Raw genomic sequence first — 23,173 nt, 5'->3', positions numbered from 1 at the left:
CCCAGAGGCAGGGTCTAGAGTCAGAATCTCAACTGACAATGATGCTGATCTTTGTGGGTGTTGCCCCTGACAGGCTGAGCTCTAAAACCCCCAAGCTTCTTTCTCTCTGTCCCAGAGTGGAGAGACCGGAGAGTTGTCAGCCACGGTGGAAAGGCAAGAGCAGGTGATGACCACGGCATCCACATCAGGGCGGTATCCAGATGCAGCTGGAACCTGGGACTGAAGTCAGGCAGGGCGCCCCAGCCCGCTCCGAGGGAACTAGGGGAGGGGTGGGGGCAAGTCCACGATGCTAAGAGGGGTGGCCAGAGCGCCGCCCCCAGAAGGGGGTGGGGGGGTGCCCAGCTGCCATACCCGCCGCTTCCTGGCCCCCACTCACTAGCGCCCAAGTGGGAGGACCACAGCTGCCCGCTCCCTATCCACACCCCCGCTACCTGCCCATTCCCCGAAGCGAATCGTGAGGCGACTGCGAGACAGTGGGGCCGAGCCCACAACTTTGCAGCCTCGGGGAGGGCAAGAGCCGGCGTCCAGAGCTGCTTTAATCGGCGACTAAAGCTCGGTGAGTTCCTTTCTCCACCCCTCTGCGGAGGTGCGGGTGCGGCAGCGGCGCAGGGGGTGGCTTCCTGGGCGTCCAGGAGGCGGTGGCCGAGAAGCCAGCGGCCGCCGGTGCTGCCTGCTTCACTGGGGCTGCGATTGTGCCTCCCGCCGCGGGCGAGGCTGGCGCCAGTGCCGAAAGGACAGCTCCTCTAATCCCACTGCTGCCCCCGGCGCGGACTCCACCGTCTCTCCTCCCGCGCAGGGCCCGGGCTGTGGCCAACCGCCGAACGCCCCTCTCCCCCAGCCCCAGTCCTTCGCCTTCCAGGCGCCGCATCTGGAGGCTGCTCCTGCGCCCCCCTGGCGACCGGCGTGGGGAAGACACTTGCTTCACGGAGCCCGGGGCCGAGGGCTCTCCCTGGGGTGGGCGGCGCAGCACCCGGGAGCGCGTGGCCAGAGGCAGAGCCGAGCCCCCAGCGACCACCCCTGAACGTGCCTTGCGCTGGGCCCCCGCCGCGGAGAGAGGCCCGCGGTTTCCACGGTGGCCGCGGGTCCAGGGGCACTGGCACCTTCAGAGGGGACTCCAAGGTGATCAGTCTCCCAATCGGATGGGACAGCCTGGACGGAGGCCCCGTGGCATTTGCCCATCCTGGGTGCAGCAGCCTTCCCAGAACTTTTCTCGCGCCTCGGGCTCCCCGTCTCCTTAGCCCCTAGAAAAGTTCTCTCTGGCGCCCAGAATTCTATTTCCCGGTGGCCTCGGAAGCTGGGCAGGAACCACGGCTGGGGAGAGGGGAGGGGGATGCGGTGGGGGCTGGGCTTGGCTGCCGGGTCGATCAGCTGAAAGGCTGGCCAAGCACCCACTCCTGAACCCAGGGCGGGCTTGTTGGTACCGAAAGGGTTTCGGCGCAATCGGCGTTGTTTGGGTTTCTAGCTCCAGACGGGCGGGAGGCGGGCGCGAAGGGGGGATTTTAATATCCTCGCCTCGAATGAAAACGCTCTTTGCAAAGAAATAGCCAGGGCTGCCAGCGTGGAAAGGTGGGCTGACCAAGACCGGCTGACACAGGTATTCCGGCTGCCCCCGCCCCACCCCACTCGGTGCCTGAGTGCGTGTGTGAATGTATCGATTGCTTTAATTGATTTTTTTTTAAAGGCCAGGTGGCAGCAGCTGCTTGTGTGTACACCGATAAACACAGACACAAACACAGACACTCAGGCGCACATAGATTACATGTAGAGTCTCACACACATAAGGAACCGCCCCCAACACACACACACACACACACACACACAGACATCAATGACCCACAAGCACACATACCTTCAAAACGTCTTAGGTTACCGGCGAGATCCCTGAGTGTTGCCCAAGATGGGGTGGGGGCAGGGGCTATGAAACAGGAGGTGAAGCAGGATTTCCATCATCTGCCTCAGTCCCCAACCCAATCCTTTGCTTTCTCTTCCTGGGAGGTCTGAAGAAGAAACCCCAAACCTGGGCTCTTTTCCGCAGCCATAAAGGAGCGTAGCCCGAATCCCCTGCCTCCGTGCCTTGCAGACTGCGCACAAGCTCAACCTCACTCCTTGTGCCCGACTCCGGGGTGCCCCGGCGCCGAAGTCGCTCAAAAACCGAGGGAGCGGGCACCGGGAGGTACAGCTCGAGCCCCAGAGGCCCTGTGGTCTTCGGGTCTCATGTCTGCTTGGGTCCGGGTTAGGAAAGAAAGGAGGGGTGGTGGAGGAACAGGGATCCGGGAGCGAGGATTTGCGCGGAGCGGGACCAACAGACAGCGCCCGGGGAGCGCCCTAGGGCGCCCCCTGGACACCGCAGTAAGTCTTCCTCTCACCCTGGGCCCCTTAGGAATGTAATCGAAGATGCTGGCCTTGAGGCTGCTCAACGTGGTGGCCCCCGCCTATTTCCTGTGCATCTCCCTGGTGACCTTCGTGCTGCAGCTCTTCCTCTTCCTGCCCAGCATGCGCGAGGACCCCGCAGCCGCCCCGCTCTTCTCGCCGGCGTTGCTCCACGGGGCCCTCTTCCTGTTTCTTTCAACCAACGCCCTGGGCAATTACGTCCTGGTCATCCAGAACTCCCCCGACGACCTGGACGCCTGCCAGGGTACCTCGGGCAGAAAGGCTCCGAGCCCCCCGCCCAGCACCCACTTCTGCCGAGTGTGCGCCAGAGTCACCCTGAGGCACGACCATCACTGTTTCTTCACCGGGAACTGCATTGGCAGCAGGAACATGCGCAACTTCGTCCTGTTCTGCCTCTACACCTCCCTGGCCTGCCTCTACTCCATGGTGGCGGGCGTGGCCTACATCTCGGCGGTCCTTTCCATCTCCTTCGCCCACCCCCTCGCCTTCCTAACGCTCCTTCCTACCTCCATCAGCCAGTTCTTCTCTGGTGAGTGGGCCTTGACAGGCAGGTCGAGTCCTATACAAAGACCCCACCCCCACCCCAACCCCAAGCTTGCCAGAATTAGAAAACAAACAGACAAATCCAAGATGCCCAATTAAATGATCATTTCAGATAAACAATGCATAACTTTTTAGTGTATAAGTATCTCCTAAATGCTGCATGAGACATACTAAAGAAATTTACTGTTACCTATCTGAATTTCAATTTAACTGGGCATGCTGTATTTTACCTAGTAACCTCTCCTCCTACCCCCATCCTCATCACTTTCTCCTTGCTCACCACTATCTATTTGCTCATAGAATTGTGGTGATTCAGGCAATGCACCTGCTCTGTGTCAGGCAGCTGGGTGCTGGCCATACTTCCATGCAGTCTGTGAGGTACACCCACGCTATGACCGTCCCCCGCCTGGACCCCAATTCTGTTCGCACACCACCCCAAGGGCTTTGCCTTCCAAAGATCTTGCCAACCAATCACAGTAATGTCACAGTAATGACTAAGCTCTGCCCTCCTGCCCATTATGTTTGACCCCACCAGGTGGTTGAAGCCAGGAGATGCCTCGGAGCAGGGGCATCTTGGCTGGAGATGCAGCCATGTTTAATGGCTCCACCTCACACAGCAGAGTCATGGGACTAGTGTTGGATCTGACCCTCCAGGAAGCTCTTAAACCTGCAGGAGCCCGATGTGTGGGCCTCCACAGTGATGCTCAGCTGGGCACCCTGGTGAGGACTATGTATAGTGAGCCCCAAGAACAAACAGCTCCCTGGTACCTAGCCCAGAGAGGCAGTTCTTACCACTTTACCTGGCCTTGAAATTTGTCCCTACCTCATTTCCTTCCTCTCCATCCCTACCCTCACCTTGGACTCTGATTGACTTGGTTCTTACAACTGATAGTGTGCATGTGTGTGTGTATGCTATTGTTATCTCCCTTTCTCAGATGAAGAAACTGAGGCTCAAATGGCATTACATGGCTCACCCAGGACCCTACTACTACTGCAAAGCAGCCTCTTCTCCACCCACCCCCCAACACACACACACACTGGCACAAGGAACACAACATGCTTCCTCACCCATTGGCGGTTCAGGGGCAAAGAGACATACAGCTACTTCCACTGAGAACCCAAGATTGTCTTGATGTGCCTGGGTTGGACATTCACAAAAATTCTCCTTCACTCTGGAGGGGGCCAACATTTCAGCCTTTGCAGGCATAGAACTATTGTGCCATTTGGCAGTGGGAACACAGAGACCCAGGAAAGACCCAGCTAGGGGGGTTTCCTTGAGGGCTGGTGGCTGAACTGAGCCCAGAACTCAGCTCTCAGGCCTTCTGGATTCAATGCTGGCATAGGAGGCTGCTAGGACCGAAATAACCAGGAGGAGGAAGGGGAGGTGGGCGGGCTAGGGGGTGGAGTGTGAGCACAGGCAGGTGGAGGGATGAGGAGAGCCAGAGAACCTAATTACACTTTCTTTTCCAAATAGTTCCAAAGGGAGGATCTTGAAATGGTTTGATTTGAGATAAGTCCAGGCTTGAGGCCTACACATATGTGCTAGGTTTGGGAGGCAGGAAAGAAGGGAAGAGGGATCTATTTCTTTGATCTGATAGGAGAACAGAGCCAGTAAGTGCCTGCCTTGGAGCCCAGATCCCTATTTCAGCAGAAGGATGAGTGCCATTATCTTCTACCTCCTCACCATACCCACTAGGAAAAGAAGGCCAAGATTCGTAATCTCCAACTCTCCCATCTTATCTTCCTCCTTTGCCAGCCTTTCATCATTCCCCTTGCCAGTCCTTATTCTCTTCCCTCCCCAACGCATACACCTCACCTCTTCAGCACCTCCCTCCCTATCTCTTCTACCCCTATTCTCAACCCAGGTGGTTGAGGGCACTCCCCATTTTATCTGCTCAGGAGGACAGGAGGGAGTCAGAAAGCCCAAGTTGTTTGATAGATTGAGCATTATTTCCCAACTGTGGTACTTGTCCCCAAATATGGTACAGTCTCTGAGTCATATCTGCCACCAAAGCATGGGATGGCTGGGAATGTGGGCCCTGTGAGCTGGAAGGGGAAGGGGTCTTCCAGTGGCTGCTGCCCATGGGCCTTTAGCTGATGGTAAAGAGGTAGGAGGTTGGCTAGGTGGATTTTAGAAGTTGTCTTTTCTTTTGTCTTTGTGAGATCTGTACAGGTTGTGTCATCTCTCTGAGCCTCATTCTCCTCATCTAGGAAATGGAGATGATGCCATCTGGCTTGTGTCATGGCATTTGTATACGTACACCAGCATGGTAGATGCCACCAGAAAGTCCAGCAGAAGGGACAGGGCATTAAGATTTGTTGAGCACCTATTACGTGCCAACCACTGTGCAGGTCTCATTTCATTCAATCCTTACCACAAGTCAGTGAGGTACATATTATCGTATCCATTTTAAAGGCTTAGGGACCAAAGGGTCAGCAAGGTCAAGTTGCTTTGAAGCCACACAGCTAGTATGATTCCAACCAAAAATTTGAACTCAGGGTTGCTAGCCTCCAATGCTCCTGTTTCTTCCACTACACCACACTGCCTCTCTGAAGCTGCTTCTTGATGAATGAGCTGCTTTGGGGGGGAAGGGAGCATCTTGTCCCTGAATGTATATCAAAGATGCTAAGCAATGACATGTCAAAGGTGTTATAAAGGCTTGGTGGGAAGCAGGGAGAGAGAGATTGAATGGTGTGACCATTCAGGCCCTTTAGAAAAACTGTAATTTTTCCAAAAAGAAGCAGAACTATTATTAGATAGTTCAAAGAGCTGAGGCAGTCAGGTTAGGCAGCTTCAAACACTTCAAGAAAAAGCAGGTGCCCGGAAGAACCTTTTGTAGCTGCCACATGGGGCCAGGAGAAGGCCAGAAGGTCTCTTCCACATGCCTTGATTTAGTGCCAGAAAAAATGCTCTTGGGAAACAGCTTCCATCGGCCCAGGCTTGTCCCTGAGGCTGAGTTGCAAGGCAGGCCCACGCTTGACAGCTTTGATGTTCTCATATCCCAGCTCGAGGGCCATCTTTGCCTGTCAGTATTCCCAGAGCCCAAAGGGAACCAAGGTCCCTGAATCCTTCATTCCACATGGGGCTGCCTGAGCTAACCTGTGCTGACAGGAAGAAGTGGGTCAGGGGATGGCACAGCCCAATGCGACCCCTGTCCTGCTGCTGCCCCCAGGCAGCTGAGGGGCCCCTCAAAATGCCAGCTGGAATGAGCTTTCCATCCCCTGAGCAGATGGACTTATTTTTCTCCAACTTTGCAAATAGAAACCTGCTATCCAAGCTCCTAGGGCTGAGGGCAAGAGGAGGCTGCTAATGAGCAAACCTGAATCAGGACCACATCCTTCATGTGGCTGAGTCCACCACTGCTCAGACTGGACACGTTTTAAAAGCCCAACCCTCAGGGGTCTGAAAATTGGAGCCTGGGAGACCACGGAAGAGGTAGACTGGGGCAGGGGACACTGGAGAAGGGAGGGAAAGGGTTGAGCCTTGCAGTGGTCAAACAGCTTGTCCGGTAGGGTCTCTGGAGCAGGTAGCTCGTCACGCAATGGGGGGTGGGGGGTGGGCTTGCCCTGCAGGAAGAGGCAGGCTGAGGAGGGCTCTCAAGTTCCCTCCTAAGTTCTCTGCCCTGGCTGCTGGGCAAGTCAAGGTAGGCACCTGCAAGCCCTGGGAAGGAGGAGAGAGCTTAATGGGCTAAGGAGTTACAGTTGAGACCTTTCTGGGGATAGTCTCCTCCTCTGTGAATGACCCTCAGCAGGGAGCCCTGCCCTGAGTGTCAACCAGAAAAATGGCCACATTGTTCCTGAATCCTGCAACTTTATGGAACCATTTTACACACAAGCAAACTAGAACTCAGAGAGGTTACAAAACTTGTGTGAAACCCCAGAACTGGGAGATTCAAACTTAGCATGGACTGAGCACCTCAACTTTGAAGAGCGTGGAATCTCTTACCCAATACATGTTTAAAAACTAGTAATAGAGAGAACTTGTTTAGAGGAGTTAACAGGAGGTTCTGCCCAAGGCAAGGGGCTAGACTAATGACCTTGGGGGCCTCTTCCAGCCTCAGCAAGCTCTGATTGACAGGGCATGTTCTGGTGACCCCGACATCCTCTCATTAACATTAATGACTGAAACGTCCTCTAAGTCAGAGTTCTTCGCTGCTCTGGGAGCTCGGGACTTATTCTTCTTGATGACGAGGCCCTGCTCTCCATCATGCTGTCACCTTCCTGAGTCCTCCCAGCCAGCGCTTCCAGCTCCACAGGGAGAAGGTGCTTCAGTCTAGACAGCTGCCCAGGCGCCAGCTCCCTCTCTAGGATCCTCAGCTCACCCCTCTCTCCTCCTGAAATACCAGAAAGAGAAGACAGACAGGCATGTCTAGCCCCAGGAATGTTAGTGTCTTGGCTCTGCCCAGAGAAGCTTCCTTCCCAACACCCGCAGTCGATTTCTGGCCTCAGGATTCATCAGCACTAAGAAAAAGTTAGGGCAACTAATTGATCCTTTCTCTCCCTCACTGCAGTGCGGAGGTTGCTGTAAAATGTAGCTTCAATCTCACGAATCTCCCTCCCTTCCCAGCGGAACGCGCCTGCAGTGATGGCAGGTCCCTGCGTGGCCTGGATGTAAAGCGATTCTGGTGTTTCCCTGCCCCCAACCCCTGCAGGAGCTGTCCTCGGTTCTGAAATGTTCGTCATCCTCATGCTCTACCTCTGGTTTGCCATCGGCCTGGCCTGCGCGGGCTTCTGCTGCCATCAGCTGCTGTTGATCCTCCGGGGTCAGACCCGCCACCAGGTGCGGAAGGGGGTAGTGGTGAGGGCCCGGCCCTGGCGCAAGAACTTACAGGAGGTGTTCGGGAAGAGGTGGCTCCTGGGCCTGCTGGTCCCCATGTTCAACGTGGGAGGTGAGAACTCCAAGCAGCGGGACAAGTAGCAAGCACCCCCATCATTTCTCTGTGTGTCTTGACTCCTCCTGAGCATAAGACCGTGGCACCCTTGTCTCCACCCATGACCCACTACAACCTAGGATTGGCGATGTCCTAGCATCCACCCCAGTCCGGGACACACAGAGAACAACATTGGCTGGTGGATCATGACAAGGAGGACAAGGAGGTCCCCCAGGCATTGTTACACGCCCCTCAGGCCAGCCAGGTGGTGGTTAGGAGGCCTCTGCTTCTGTTTATTTTCCTCGGGGTCCCTGTCTTGTTCCTCTGCCTGGCTTGTCCCTCTCTACCACCTCTTGTGTCAACACTGCCATCTGCTAGGGCCCTTCCTCTAAGCCCCATGTGGGGAGTGAGGAGTAAATTCTTGCAGCTGGTATGATGCTCCCTGGGACCTGGAGGCTGGCAAAGATGTTTAAAATTACAAAATGTTTAAAATTACCAAGTCTGCCAACTGCCAGGGAGATTGGGAAAGGAGGGGTGTGTGTCCCCACCCCCTCTGTGGAATGGTGGGCAATGGGAAGGAAAAAGAACTCAGTAGCTTGCTGCTCACCCTCCCGCCCAAATTGTGAGGCTTTTCTTTGGGCCACAGTAGCCAATGGTCTGGGGTTTCCAGCTGCTGTCCCCTCTGCACCCTGTCCCAGCTGGTCACCCCAGTCTAACCCAGGACCTGGCTGGATATTTTCTTTCCCTGGCACGCTTCCAGCCTTTGCTAGATGCTGGGAAGGCAAAGAGAAGAGAGAAGGAAAGGGGACCTACTGATAAATGATAGAGACATGTGACTGCATAGCATATAGAAGGGAATGTGTGGGTGTGTGAGAGAGAGAGATGGGGGCAGGGAGAGAGAGAGAAGGGAGTGCTTAGGGGCAGGAAGAGAGGGTCACACAGCATCTGGGATATTTGGGGAATGAGAATGAGAGAGGCAAACAGCTTCATCTCTCCCCCATTTAAAGGACATTCTGGCAACTAAAGCTGTTCGATGTTAGGGGCACTCACTACCTACCTCCCCAGGGGCCAGGCAGGCATGTAGTGGAGAGACTTTCTGCACAGGGTCAGGGGAGGGAAAATCGCTTCCCATTTCAAGATTCTGGAGTCCTCTTTGTGATTGCCAGGTCCAGAGGCAAAACCTGTAGAGGTATCTGTGAGCCGTTTGTTTTCATGGAGGATTGGCCAGGCAAGGAAGAGTCTGAAAAATCATGATGCAATCTTTTAGGACCCCACCCAGCCAGGGAGGAGAGAGTCTCTGGAGAAAGTCTACCTAGGTGTTAATGCTAGTTAAGGGGGTTGGCATTTGAGGACAGGGAGATGGAGCAATTCAGGGGCAGGTGGGGACAGTGGTGGGGAGAGCAGAGCTTGAAGGTCATGCTCAACTCGGAAGGGTGAGATTGGGAAGGTTGAAGCTGTGGAATGGGGAGCCCAGAATATAGGGGTGTAATTACCAGACCAGCCGTTTATCTGACTGGCTCTAAATAGGGACATAGCTGTGTGTTCTGGAATCCAGAGGCTCAGACCCCTGGGACATATGAGGGAGTGAGGACAACACATGTGACTGGTCTCAAGGCCAGTCAGCCATCCATGCAGGGAGCAGGGCTGAAACCCACACCCTACAGTGTCCAGCTGGTGGCCATGGCGACCCCAGCTGTTGTCACACAATATCCTGAGTTGTTGAGCAGAGCTTGGAAGGACTTTATCTTGGTCCTGCTTCACACCCCCTAGAGGACTAATGTAGTAATGGCTCCTCCCAGTTAAACTCCCTCCTCTATTCCTTCCTTCATTCATGCGTACTACATGTATGTATTTAGTGCCAGCTATGTGCTCTTCTAGGCACCGATACACAGTGGTGATCAAGACAATGAGATTCCTGCTGTCAGAGGCATCTTGTCACTGTCCTCATGCACTGACATCCACCCCCAGAAAAATGGTCACTATGCCATCTTGGTAGTCAGCAGGGCAGGTCACTTAGAGAAGAAGTATGTGGCAGAAAGGGCTGAAGGAGATCCCAGGCTGCCTGGATGGAGGAGTCAGTGGGGGGCATCCTCACCCCAGTTCTGGCCACACTTACGTGGTGGGATGGAAGAGTCGGGGGAGAGGCCCTGGGTGATCCAGGCCTTGGCTCTCTTTTGACCACAGAGCTCAAGCCTGGAAGACAGCACAGCCATTTGCAGCCTCCTGGAGCCTCAGCCCTGTGAGGCTGGACAGTGGGGGAGGGACCCAAAGGGAGAACTGCAGAAGGTTGGCTGCTGGCAGACTGGGCAGTGTGTGGGGGGCAGAGGGGAGTAATGGGGCTGGAGGGGAGGTTGCCAGTTGTGGCCCTGTATCGTCAATGAAGAACATCAATAAAATATGTGGTTTTTAAATTGGATTTAATGTGGTCACATGGGCACTGTGGTTGCTAGCAGGGCTGGAATGCACTGACGCAGTCAGACTGGCTGTTAAAATATTTAAGGTAAGTATCAAAAATACTTCTGCTCAAGTAGTTACATCTTATTTGTCTAGACTGCTGCTGCCGCAGATGCTCCTGCTCCTTCCCTGGGACCCTGGCTCACCCCACAATCCAGCAATTAAAAGGGCATCTGTGTGGGACCCCCAAGACCCTGTCCCAGTCTTTCAGCCAGTGTCCATTGTGATCAGTCAGGGTTGTGCTGTGTGGTTGGGAAGTGTGTGGATATCACCCGTGGTTGGTAGCAGGTCTACAGTGCTGGGGTCTGTGAACCCATGGGACCAAGGATGGACTGTCTAACCTGGGGACTTCCTCTTCTCCCACTTCTCCCTCCTCCCACCTCTTTCCATGTCAGAGGACAAGTTGGGGGAGAATGAAGAATCTACCTGTTCCTCCAACACAGCCAGAGATGACCACCCCTGAGGAACAGCCAGGGCCCCCTGCCCTACAGTCCCTACCTACAACACCTGGAGACCTTAGGCTGCCCAGCCCTGGGACAGCCAGGAGGGGGTTGAGCCCTGAGGGGAGTGGTCCTGAACAAGTGAATGGGCATGACCTCTGATGCATCCTAAAGATGTGCAGAATCAGGACTTTGTAGCTGATGGAGACACAGCTACAAAGTGCTGACTCTACTTGGGCTGTTGATGAACCTTTAGCCTAGGCCAGGGTCTGCATTCCCTGAACACACGTCAATGGTCAGTAGCTCCCAGACATGCAGGGACAGGTGGAGAGGGATGAACAGAGCTGTGACTAATCCTCTAGTGCTCAGCTAATGCTCAGGACATTCTAGAACATGGGCTGTGTATCTACACTCCACATGACAGATAGACCCTCATATCCTGGATGCTATGCAGAGGGTAGGCATCTAGCAGGTGTTCGATAAATATTGAACAGATGAATATGCAGATTTTGTGCTCATTCTCACTCCACATCTCTTATGCCCCTCCTGTGGCCAGCATTGTGCTCTGCACATTATGGGGCTAGAGGACGGATGAGACAACTCTGTCCTCAAGGGGCTCACGTCCTGGGGAGGTCCCAGGAGTGCGCAGAGGAGAGCAGATGCGGCTCCTATTGGTGCCGGGGCCTGGAAGGATGGATGAGGTCTCCAAGGTGGAGGCAGACAGGCGGGGCTTTCCAGGTAGAAGGAACAGGTCTGGAGCCCTGGAGTGGCCATGGAACAATGAACATAGAGGACCTCATAGAGAAGCAAGAGGGAGTTAAGGCTGACCTGAGACCTGAGCAGAGGGGATTTAAATAACAAGTAAGAGGTCTGGAGTGAATCTGACAGGTAAGAGGGAGCTGTTGAAGGTTGTGAGCAAGGGAGCTACAGGATTCGAGCTAGATTTCAGAAAGTGGAGCCTTGGCAGCTAGACTGGAAGTGGGAGGGACCCAGCAAGAGGCATTTGCTATGACCTGTGTGTGATGTAACCAGGGTGTCGGTGAGAGCACTGGCTGCAGGTCAGGTCAGGCGGGGAAGGTTATCAGAGCCCCATCACAGACATGGAGCATTGCTGGTGGGGTGCTGGGGTGGGGGCCTGAGGTCCTTCTGAATGTTGAGATGAAGTGATCAGCATGACCTCAAAGGACCGGCCCTCAGGAGCACTGGGGTAGGGAGAAGACCGCAGCCCTGGGGTTCAGGGCCACCAAAATCACTCTCCTCTCTCATTGGTTCATTAATTGGCAGTTGACAGTATCATTCTTCTTTTTTTAAAAAATATTTTATTTATTTTTATTGAGAGGGGAGGGAGGAAGAGTGGGAGAGAAACACTCAATGTGCGAGAGAAACATCGACTGGTTGCCTCTTGCACACCCCCAGCTGGGGACCTGGCCTGCAACCCAGGGACGTGCCCTGACTGGGAATTGAGCCAGCAACCTTTTGGTTTGTAGGTTGACGCTCAATCCACTGAGCCACACCAGCCGGGGCTCTGCAACCTTGCCAGGAGGAAGGGATTCAGGGCAATTGGCATGTTGTACTTTGCAGCACAACTCTCTGACCGCCAAAGCTGAAAGGAACTATCTATCTGCCTGTGGCAATAGAGGTCATGGGTCCTCTGGCCACACACCCGGGGTCAGGCGGAGTGGAACACTTGGCTCCCCAGTGACTTAATAGTCCCATCTGGAAAGTGGGCACTCTGCTTTGGCCCATGTGCTAGTGTTGCATTAGGCAAAATATGAGCTGCCATACTCTAGGGGTCAGGTACCGAAGCAGCTTTGGGACGAGGATGCACATCCTCGTCCTGAACCACATCCCCCTCTGCTATAATGAAGCCAGTCCTTAGGTCACAGGGGCCATCTTTTAGCAAGTCTCTTTCCCTACGAATATGGTTGTCCTTGTCATTTTATGCATTTAGTCCTGTAAGTGCCCTGGCTCCTCTCTGTACCCTGTGTCCTCCAACTGGGCTCATGGCTCCCCTGATCCCCCTCCTGCCCTGTCTCTGGGCATGCTCTCAGGGAGGCAGCCCCTCCTGCCAGGGAGAAAAGGAGAGGATGGGCAGGGAACAAGGGTGCTTTGTCCTGCTCTGTCTGAGATGATTTAGAGGCCGGGCAGAACCTTGGATCCGGTCGCCAGTCAGGGCGAGCCTGCTGTGGGGCAGGGGTTGTCTGGGGTAGCTCAGCTGCCTTGTTGTTGGCCTCAGCTTCTGTCCTCATTCTTCACTCTTTGGGTGGCGCTGGCCCAGCTCCTCTAGTCATTCCTCAAACACTCATCGATGCTGACTCCATGCCAGGCATGAGGCCAAGAACCAAGAATTCAAAGATGAATGAGACCTATTACCTGACCTCAGAGAACTTGTGGAGAAAAAGGACTGAGTGCAGTGGGTGCGATTCAGTGGCTGATGGGAGGGGTGAGAACAGGGTGCTACAGGAGCCCAGAGGGGAGCACTCAACTGACTGAGGGTGAGCTGGAAGACTTCCCAAAGGAGGAGCTGCCAGGGTCATGCCGGATGAATAGGAGCTGGCCAGGCAGAACAGCGAGGCCATGGGTGGGAGTGGGCGTAGGAGGGACTAGGCAGAGGCAGGGATGGCAGGTGTTTCTGGAATTGCATGTCTCCATTTAGGGGTGATGGGGACATGAGTATACGTGCTGCAGCAACCCTCCCAATGAACTCTGCCTCCTCTTGATCACTTCTTGCAAAACCCGATCACCCTAGTTCAAAGCAGCTCTTCTTGGGTATGTCAAGTACAGATTGACATTTAGTTTTTCTAATGGTCAGCAGGGTTCTCCAGGTTGGAGACTACAGGCAGCGGGTCATGTTCATTCCCCAGGGAATCAGCCTGGAGACATCAGAGACCTCTAGACCTCTCTCTGGGTCCCGAGACGGGCCTCTGGGAGCTCCCCGTCCATCTTTCCTTCCCACGCAGCTTCAGCAATGGGGTTAGAAGGAAACTATTTCTACCGAGATGGCTTCCCGGAGCTCGAGTAGAGTTGAAGGGCTGAAGACTCCGAAACACGGGGATGACATTTCACACTGCACAGCCCCCCATCCCGGCAGGTGAGGCCCTCTGCGCCCAGGTGGGCACCTTCAGCCCCATACCCCGGTGACCCACCAGGCCCCTTCCTTCAGCCGAGGCCTGTTCCAGGCCCTCTCTGTCCCACGTCGCCACAGGACCTTTTCCCCCCAGGTTCAACCCTGGGGAGACTTCCCCTGCACTCGGCAGCAGTCCATCGCTCTGACTCCCTCCTTCCTGTGAGGGTTCCATCTCTCCGCTCTACTGCAAAGCTTGGAGGGCAGGAAAGGGGACGGCGGAACCCTCTGGCTTCCCCCATACCTAGCACATGTGCTGCTGTAATTCTACCACAAGTAACAATGACCAACATTTACTGAACTCACTCCATGCTAGGCCCTTGCCATACCTGTATTAATTACGTATTCTCATAACAATCCTTGAGGTATGCTTTCTTACTCCCACCATTTTCTAGGTGAAGAAACTGAGGCACAGAGAGATTACATAACTTGCCCAAAGCCTCATGGCTAGTAATTGGCAGAGCTGGAATTCAAACACAGGCTGCCTGCTCCTGGGTTTATCCTTTGAACCCAGACACTAGACTAGTTTTCTGTTGTGGACTATTATAGACACGCAATCAATTCCCTGCTGGTTACAAGGGGTCAAGTTTTCATTCATTAAGCCATTGATTGATTCATCCATTCCACATGTTTATTGAGCCCCTACTATACAGTAGGCACTGAGGAGTACAGAGAAAGGAACTAGGCTCAGCCTCTGCAGCCTTAACAGAGCTGCTTAGCCAGGGAAAAAGACCTGAGCTCTTTCTGGGCTGCTGCCCCCCAGACAGTGCCAGGGTACTTGCACGAGGGGTCCAGATACTGTCAGAGGGCTGAGCACAGCCACCCCTTGGAAATCAGGACAGGAGCACCAAAGAGCCTAACATGGAGTGGGCTTAGAGGAGAAAAGTATCTGCCAAAGCTCCTCTAGGACACATGGGAAGAGAGAAGCCGCTGGAGGGGCCAGAGGGATGGCTGGTTCCGCGGGATCACATGTTGGGTCCTCCCCACTGCAGGCAGCTTTTAGCACAAAGCTCTGCAGGCTGGGAGCAGGGCATTGGCCCGGAACCCTGAGCTGAGAGCAGCAGAAAGGAGAGCGGTTGCAGGGGCGCTGAGGCTTCTGGAGAGGAGGCAGTCCCTGTGTGGGCTCCTCTCCAGAGGCCCTGTCCCTGAACACCCCCTTTCTGGCTTGGTTATGGTGCCTGAAAACCGCACCATTAATATCTCCTTAAAAATAGCATTGTTTCCCCCCACCCCCCAACTCCTTCTTTCAAATTCTGGGAGGGATTTGTTTCAGCTGCCCTCCTTTTCTGCCTGACAGCTGAGGGTTGGGCCAGAAGTGGTCTGAATGGGAAGTTTTAGATACAGAAGAGGGGAGAGTGGTATCCAAGGCCACTCTCTAGGGGAAGTTGAGGGGACTCTGAGGGGAATGGGGTTGCTGCATGAATGGTGGTGGGGGGTGCCAGCCTGGGTAACTCCTCCAGCATGGAGCAGGAACTAGGCCTCTAATGGGCAGAACTGAGTTGGGGGGGGGGGGGGCGTCACCTATCCCCATCCTGTAAGTGGCATCTTGGAAAGATCACCTTACTGTGAGTCCAGAGTAGCCAGTGGCTCTGTCGCTGAGTCCCTGCGTGACCCTAGACAAGTCACTGTCATCCCTGGATACAAGACTCACTCTTACTTAGACTTATCAAGAATTGAACACTCTTGACCTTCAATGGGGCACATGGTTTGAATGACCTCTCCCAAAGGGAAGGTCTACTTTGCTCTACTTTGCCACAGACCCCTCCCCTCCCGATTATCCTACACAGAGCTACTAACACTCTTCCCCTACCAGTTTGGTCCCTGGAGGCTTCTGAGTGTGTGAACCCTAAGAGGCTAAGTTTCAGGAGATCTGAGCTCTAGTCCCAGCAATGCCCTAGATATGCTATGTGACTTTCCACAAGCACCTGGGCCTAGTCTGGCAAACCTGCTGGGAGCATTGTGCTGTGGCCAGTAGGAGGGAAGGCAGGAATAGAGCTTAAAAGAAAAAGCAGGGAGGGGTATGATTTGAGAGTTGGAAATGACATGAAATTGATTTTGATGGATTCTTAGCCAGCAGAGGTCACCAGTAGCAGGGGAAATGCTGTCCTGCTTCTACTCAGTCTATAAGGATTGCTTGTTAGGTCCAGGTGCAGAGAGACCGCGAGATCCAAGCCAGGACAGCGGCCAGTTGGGCGGGCAGCGAAGCCCATCCACCTGAGCGATCCCGGCAGCTGAGACCGAGCAGTCACTCGTCGTCGTCGGCAGCCGTCCGTCTCGAGAGACGATGGTGTAGCTTCTTAAGAGTCTATCTGCACCGCCGAGAATGGCTGTGCAGTCCGACTCGGGAGTGACATGGTATCTGTCTCCTCCCGTGTTGAATCGACATCTTGTGATGACGCTGAAGCTACAGAGCCTGGGCAGGGTAATATGGAGGGTCTGCTGTTGCCCATGCAGCAGACCCCCCCTCTCTTCGCAGCTGAAGGGTCCAAGGGAAAGACGGAGTCGATACAGCTTGGCTTCAGGTGCGCCGCAGGAGTTGCCGGTGTTGACTACAACGTCAAACCGCCTTAGGGACTCCGGCTCCGGATTTTCTGTCGGGGTTTACTCCCTTAGCCTTTCCCCTGAAGAGGTATGCCGCAAGGCAGCGGAGGTTTTTTGGAGTCAGAGTTTTCCTTCTCTGAAGTCACTCGTACGTGCTGCATAATTACTAAACGCGGGGCAGGTGTGCGACGGCTCACCAGAGAAAGGATTTTAGCCACGCTTTCAGGAGAGAAAATTAAATTACAGGAAACAATGGTGTCCTCGAGGAACGCGAACGCCCTAAACCGATTCCTCAGGCCGTCGCGCGCGCCAGGGTCGCGATTTCACTGCCAGGCCCCACCCCGTGGGACAAGGGCCGCGTGGGGCTGGAGCGCAGACGCCTATAGGGGTACGCTTCCGCGACGCGAGTGCCACCGCAGCACCCTCCAGGACCTGCTGCCGTGGCGCGCTCCGCCGGAAGGGGGCGCTGCCGGGCCATGCGCCAGGCTGTCCCTGCGCCCGCCCTACCCCCTCCCCGGAAAGTTTGGAGCGCCCGGGAGGACCTACGGCAAACCAAGCCCCCGTTGACCAGGCTGCTGGAATTCTTGTCTCGCCGAGCCACAAAGAGCTTTGGTGGACAAAGGGTGAGAGCTGGGCCTCAGACTCGTGCTGCTAATAGTGGGCTCACCCTAGACTTAATCGATGCTTCAGAAAAATGGGGAGAAGCAGCCTAATCCTGGGAGATGAGGTCAGGGAGTGTGAGATCAGAGCAGCCTTGTCCACACCCCGATCCCCCTTACTTGGCTCCTGTACATCACCCCCTTAGCGCTCAGGACCTCACTTTCATCCCTGCTGCCCCTCCATGGGCACCGCCATGGACCAAACCCTCCCAACTCCATCTCCTTCCTACCACCTGGGAGTATTTTTACTTGTAACAATAGCGACCATTCTTGAGCTCGTGCTAGAGCCAGGCCATGTGGAGAGCACGTGGCCTAAGGAAGTTCACTGAATCATGAGCCCTGTGCATGTGACTAGCCCAGATCTGCAGAAGAGGAAACTGGCGCTCAGAGAGGCCAAGGAAGTCGCCCAGGAGCACACAGCTGGTAAGTGCTGACCCTGACATTCACACCCCATTGGCATCTGAGCTCTTCTTCAGCAGGGGAGCCCCGTTTTTGATCCCCAATCTTTAGCACCAAGCCTCTCACTTAATAAGGTTCTCAGTAAGGATTTGTCAAATGACTGCAGGTGCTTCCTTGTTTGTCGGCGGGGGTGCTGCTAGCTGAGAGGCTGTGAGGATGCAATGAGACTCTGTATAAAACACCTGGTACTGCACTCGGACCACTGGGCCACTGTGAGCATCTAGTAAAAGCTGGTGTCAGTGCTTCTCAAACTTGACAGTGCGTGGGAATCACCTGGGGAGCTGGTAAAAGCCAGACTCCAATCATCTTGGCCTTTGATTCTGAGTTTCTAACAAGCCTCAAGGGGGTTGGAGATGCTGATTACGCTTACTGTTCTGTGTGGGCTAGTCTCTACCCACTCCCACTCCAATCCAAGTCCCACAATAAGGAGCCATTGTAGTAGTTGCCAGCTTTGCACGTTTGCAATCACCTGAGGAGTTTTAAAAGTTACTAATGGGAGTTAGGTAGGGGAAGGTCCTACCTCCCAGAAAATCTGATAGAATTGGTCTAGGTATGCCCTGGACGTGGGGATTTTAAGAGGTCTCCAGAGGCTTCCACTGTGCAGCCAAGGCTAGAACTTCGGCAGCAGAGGTGCTTGATGAGGGCGGTAACATTAGCAAGGGGGAAACTGATAAAGTTCACCTGATACAGGTGTGGAGGACAGATTGTACGTGTTGGAGGCTGGGCCAGGTGTGAGATTAAGGATCCTGGCTAGGGTGGGGCAGACAATCAAACCCCCTGATCCTCAATAGCTCCCCACCCCTGGCTGTATAGCCCTGAAGAGGGGTGAGGCCTGGGACAGGCTGGGGAGAGCATGCTTGCCAAGTACTCCATAGGGTGTGTTCCAAGGAGGGGCTCTGTTCTGGGTGCAGCAGGGTGTGGGACGCAGACAGGGAGCTTGCTGGTTTGCTGCTCATGGCCTGTAAGTACAAAGTGAAAGGCTGACCTTGGACCAAGGCCAGCTCAGCCGGCCTGTCCTCACCGCTCAAATGGCTGCAGTAATGATCTTATGATTACTGTTTATTACGCACCCGCCATGTGAGGCCACTGTTCTAGACACTACACATTATGGCACAGTCATCTCTGAGTAGGTAGTAAAATGAGGAAATAAGGCCCAGAGCGGTTACATAACTTGCTAGGGTCACACAGAAACCAGATCCAGATCCAAAGCCATGATATTTCCATCTCATTCCGATGCCTCTACTCCTGTCCTTTCCTTTGGCTGAAACGCTGCTCCCGTCCTCTCAGCTTACCTAAACACCATCATCGCCAAAGCTGAGCTCGAATCTCAACCAGCCTTGAGTTCCTTTTGAGGCTTTGGAGCGCTCCTCCAATGCTGGTCTGGAGTTGGCCTTGGGCACCAGGCCATACTGCCTTGAGTTTCTGCTCTCCCTGGGAGTCATGTTTCCTGGCTTAGCTGTGAGAGCTCCAAGGCTGGGACCACATGTGACCTTCTGTAGGTCCTGAGCCTCAGTAAGTGTTCAGTGCTGCCAGGGACAGGATTAGGTCCTCCTGCAAAACCTAGGAAGGTGCTCGTGCTTGGGCTTGTGTGATAGCTTCTGCTGGCAGCAGCTGGGGGCAGGCTGGGGAAAGACACAGGTGCTGTTGTGGATGAGCTCAGAAGTCTAGGTGAGTCACCGAACAGGATAATCCACTTTTGAGAACTCGCTCCTAGTGTTTGGGTGTTGAGGGGAACTTATCAACTAGTTAATATATTGCGCCTATATCACTGTTCTCAACCACTAGTTTACCATTAAGGACTGTTGCCCTAATCAAAGGATGCTAAACCCAAAGGTTATTAAAATGTTAATCTTTAAAAATGAAAGTGGGACATATCACATTAACCTGGCTTACACACCCAACTTCAGACATATAGACCCAGTGAGACTGAAACCATCGGTGGGGTGACTGACTAACTGACAGTCATTGCTTCCCTCCCACTAGTATATAAGCAGTGGCCAAGTCTGTTTCATTTGCCACTTTATACTCTACAACTAGGTCAGCACCTGGGGACACAAATGCATTGACAACTTTATGTATGTTATCCTGAAGTAACAATCACAATGACAATGCTCAGTCAGGTAAAGCTGCAGGAATCATTACAACTTTCCCAAGTAGAAATGATCAGGGTTTGAAAATACAGATTTGAGGGGGTGTGTGTGTGCGTGTGTGTGTGTGAAAAACGGTGTAGCAAGGACCACATATTTGAGGATGTTTAGAAGCCTCCAATGGGGGACTTACCCTGAGGCTGACCTGTGCTGTCAGTGCTTGCCCTCCACTTACCCTGTGGGTCCCAGAGCCCTTTCTTCTTGAGATTTAAAAAGAAAAAATCAGTGTGGCAGAGACATTTACCACTCCACTCAGTGTGTGTGCCCCCTCATGTCCCAGACCCCCACAGCTGACGGGGCCAGGAGGCCACGCCTGTCCCTGCTGCCCAACTAAGACAAACAGCAATGTTAGGAACTTAAGAGTTCACTAGTAACTAGTTAGGGGCTTCTCAGTGTTAACTGAGGCTTGGAAAATGCTTCAAGAATGACGGCAGCACATTCTGACTAGACAAGCATCAGCTTGGGGGCTCTGAAAAGAGACTTGCACCTCAGCTGTCCTCGGCCCCTCAGGCTGCTGCAGTGCCAGGACCACTAGTGACAGCTTGGAACTCCCTTGCCAGCTATGAGTGTCCTGGGCTGCTGGTTCGGGCATTCACTGCCCTTCCTTTCTTCTCTGTGGTCTGCTTAAGAGAACACTCATGTGCCTTTCCTGAGCAGCTCAGTGCCTCTTGAGGAGAAGCCCAGAGGACTTGCTGGGGAGCAGAGGGGTAAAACCTTCACTAGGAGGGCCGCACCTCCCAATCCAGGCTTTCCTACATTTGGTCAATATGATGCAGGGCCTGCTGAGAATGCAGGCTTTTGTCTGTGGGTATCTTTAAGCTGCTTCTCTTCTCCCGACTTGGGGGTGATTTATTAATTTGTATAAGGAGCGAGCGGAAATGGTGATTTCAGCCCAGCTCTCTGTAGGGTATTATGGTTTTACCATCTATGTGTGGGGCAGGTCTTGGTCTCTCACGCACTCTCTCACCCCAAACGCAGGGCAGGGCCCCAGCCGGTGGCGCATGCCATCTGCCTGCGTGGCAGTGGAGGGCTTATGGGTGCCCCGGGAGAGCGCGGGCCCTGGCCCACCTGTCACAGAGACATTTACTAGAACTGCGGAGTCCTCCTCCAAAGCCACTGTAGTTCCTGCGCCTTTAGGAAAATTAAAGGCAGCTCTTGACTCTCGGCTCCCAAGCTGCTGTAAGGCCTCGCTCCACCGCTAACCATGCAACCTGACGGGCCCCTCACGCAGGCTGGCTGGCCTTGGATCCTGCTCTCGGTTTTTATTGCCCATCATTTCCCAACAGCTTCCACCCACTCACTTGCTGTGTTAACTTCGGACTCCACAGGCTTTTATCTCCTGCTCGCGCCTCTCCTCCAGCTGCTGTAATTTGAGGCAGGAACTATACTGACTGTTCTTTCAAGCAACTCTCTAATGTCTTGCATAACCGCCCTTCAGAAAAAGAGAGAGGAGAGCCACATGTTCTAAGAAAAAACGGAGGAATTCGGAGAAGAAAAAGCCAATGGGGTTGGGCCCACGGAATAACTCTTTCCAAGAAACCGGGGGATGGGTTGAGATTTGCTCTCTTCCCATTACTGTAAATGAGATTTTGGTAAAAGACAGTCTTAATTATGCCAAGCAAATGAGAACCGGGAAGGGGTGGCATGCGATCACTTGAATTCATTCCATCGCTGCTGGCTTTGTGGGCAAGGAGGCTGCCTTGCTCTGTGGAGCAATTTTATAACACTTGAGTCATTTTTTTTTTTGCACTTCACCATAATCTCTAGATGTCAAGTGGACCGTAAAGGATTACTCTCCTCCTCTTATGAGAAAGGAAACCGAGGTGGCAGGATCAAGTCTGCTGCCCGCTGCCTCTCCCCCCACCCATTCTGGTTGCACTGTCGCCCCAACTGACCGCTTCTCATCTCTCAGCTCTCTGCTGGTGTGGACGAAAGGTGACAGGCAAAAGGCTGGGACCAGAATCAAGTCCTCACCAAGTGCCACCATGTCTGTGTAGGCTATGACTGACTGCCTTAGGAATAATGTTAAATCAACCTAAGGACTCCTATAAGACACGCAGAAACACCCTTCCCGGTTGTGGGGAGACAAGTCAGGAAGGAAATAAAAGCTAAATGACATGCTCTTCAAAACATAAAACCAGTTACATCCTTCATCTCAGAGGAGAGGAAAGCTGTCTGCAGATGACTGACTAGGAAAGGCCATTATTTCATTTAACCCCAAGTTATTCTCCTTTGGAGGCTAATGATTCTTTGCTTGAGAACAGTCTTTTATATGGGAACTAGTGAGTCCATGCCAGCTGCAGCCAGGTAGCCATGAGAAAGGCAAACCAACACAGACTGGCAAAATGGTTCTTGCAGAGTCACCTGTAATAAAATAAAAATCCAACAGAGCACTGTAATATAAAGCCATCTTAACAGAGCACTAGGAACCTACTTTGTAAGTTAAAAAAATTTTAATATATTAATTTTACAGCTCACCTGTGACACAGCTAGAGATCTTACAAATGGTTAGAGCTGAGAACTGTAGAGAGAACCGGTTCCAATTCTTTATTATTCATTGAGAGTGACACCAACAGAGGTCCAGTGATTAACCCAAAGTCACCCAGTTAATGAGTCAGAGGTGTGACAGGTGCAGGGCAGGGCTTCAGAGCCCAGCACACCAGGCTACGATCTGCAGCAATGCCATAAAGATATGGATTAAAGACATGTTCACAAACAGGCCTCCCGGGCGGACAGTGTCCCCATCCAGAAGTCATGCCGAGGGGCCAGGGGCTATTCACTCACTGACTGCTCTCCTCGGTCTCGCCGAGTCCACTGTGTGGGCTCTCGCTTGTTGGGTCCCAAAGGTGACGTAACAGATGGTGTAGGAGAGAAGTAATGCTGTAAGGATTAGACTACAGAACTCTGTAGGTCTTTAAATGAGGAGCAGCTTTTATTTTCTCTAGTGTCTTAAGCCCAGGAGGGCGTGGGGGGCAGGGAGGACACCACACATCTCCCTGTTGAGACCTGAGGAGGGGCAGAGCATCAGGGATCAACTCCAAGAAGAGTGGAGGAAGCCTTGGAGATGCCCTCGCTAAGGACCCCTCTGTTGTAGAAAGAACTTCACTGAACGTGGCTTTAGTTTATCCCAGTAGACAACTGGAGTAGTTTTGTCACTTAAAAATTCTATTTGTGAAAGAGTCAGATCAGATGGAAGAAATCATTGGACTGTATTCTCCTCTCCTCCCAACCTACCCTATATAAACGTCCCAGGGTCTAGGGAACATGGGCCCCTCATTTGTCTTAAGATTGCTTTGCATTTCCTTTAAGTTCACACTGGTCAAAGTCTGAATGACGAATTTCTACAAGTTCATTATCTAATCCCAACATGCCCGATGTCTGAAACTTCAATCAATTCAAATATTTACTCTAGGTTTCACTTAATATTTTTAAGCAGTTACAAAGCAAAAAGGCCAAATAGTTTTCAAGTAAGTGACTTTTATTTTTCTCTGACAATTCACAGTCAATTTCTACAAAACTTCATATTTCCTCAAAAGAATTCACA

At 53.3% G+C, this 23,173-nt stretch overlaps 1 protein-coding gene across 3 annotated transcripts; it reads left to right on the top strand.

Annotated features, from left to right (window-relative positions):
• Positions 1–326: 326 nt before the first annotated feature.
• On the top strand, positions 327–8,704 carry ZDHHC22 (zDHHC palmitoyltransferase 22). Of its 3 annotated transcripts, none has more exons than XM_090271226.1 (4): positions 327–556; positions 1,996–2,173; positions 2,381–2,920; positions 7,587–8,704. In XM_090271226.1, exons 3-4 carry the CDS (start codon positions 2,395–2,397, stop codon positions 7,850–7,852), a joined length of 792 nt encoding a protein of 263 aa, XP_090127352.1. In that variant the 5' UTR covers positions 327–556; positions 1,996–2,173; positions 2,381–2,394; the 3' UTR covers positions 7,853–8,704. The 3 variants fall into 3 exon arrangements, with proteins under 3 accessions (XP_090127352.1, XP_090127353.1, XP_090127351.1); XM_090271225.1 differs by lacking the exon at positions 327–556 and adding an exon at positions 1,368–1,594; XM_090271227.1 differs by lacking the exon at positions 1,996–2,173.
• The last annotated feature ends 14,469 nt before the right edge of the window (positions 8,705–23,173 follow it).

The sequence above is a fragment of the Furipterus horrens genome, unplaced genomic scaffold, assembly GCF_987537825.1.
Source record: "Furipterus horrens unplaced genomic scaffold, mFurHor1.1.pri manual_scaffold_3, whole genome shotgun sequence".
NCBI lineage: Eukaryota > Metazoa > Chordata > Mammalia > Chiroptera > Furipteridae > Furipterus > Furipterus horrens.
Note: the sequence above shows the minus strand (reverse complement) of the source record. Positions and strands in the feature narration are given on the sequence as shown.

Excerpts from the sequence above, each read along its gene's own strand:
- ZDHHC22 (XM_090271227.1), top strand. The coding sequence starts at position 2,395 with ATGCTGGCCTTGAGGCTGCTCAACGTGGTGGCCCCCGCCTATTTCCTG. Across the intron at positions 2,921-7,586 it reads CATCAGCCAGTTCTTCTCTG|GAGCTGTCCTCGGTTCTGAA; the intron begins GTGAGTGGGCCT and ends CAACCCCTGCAG.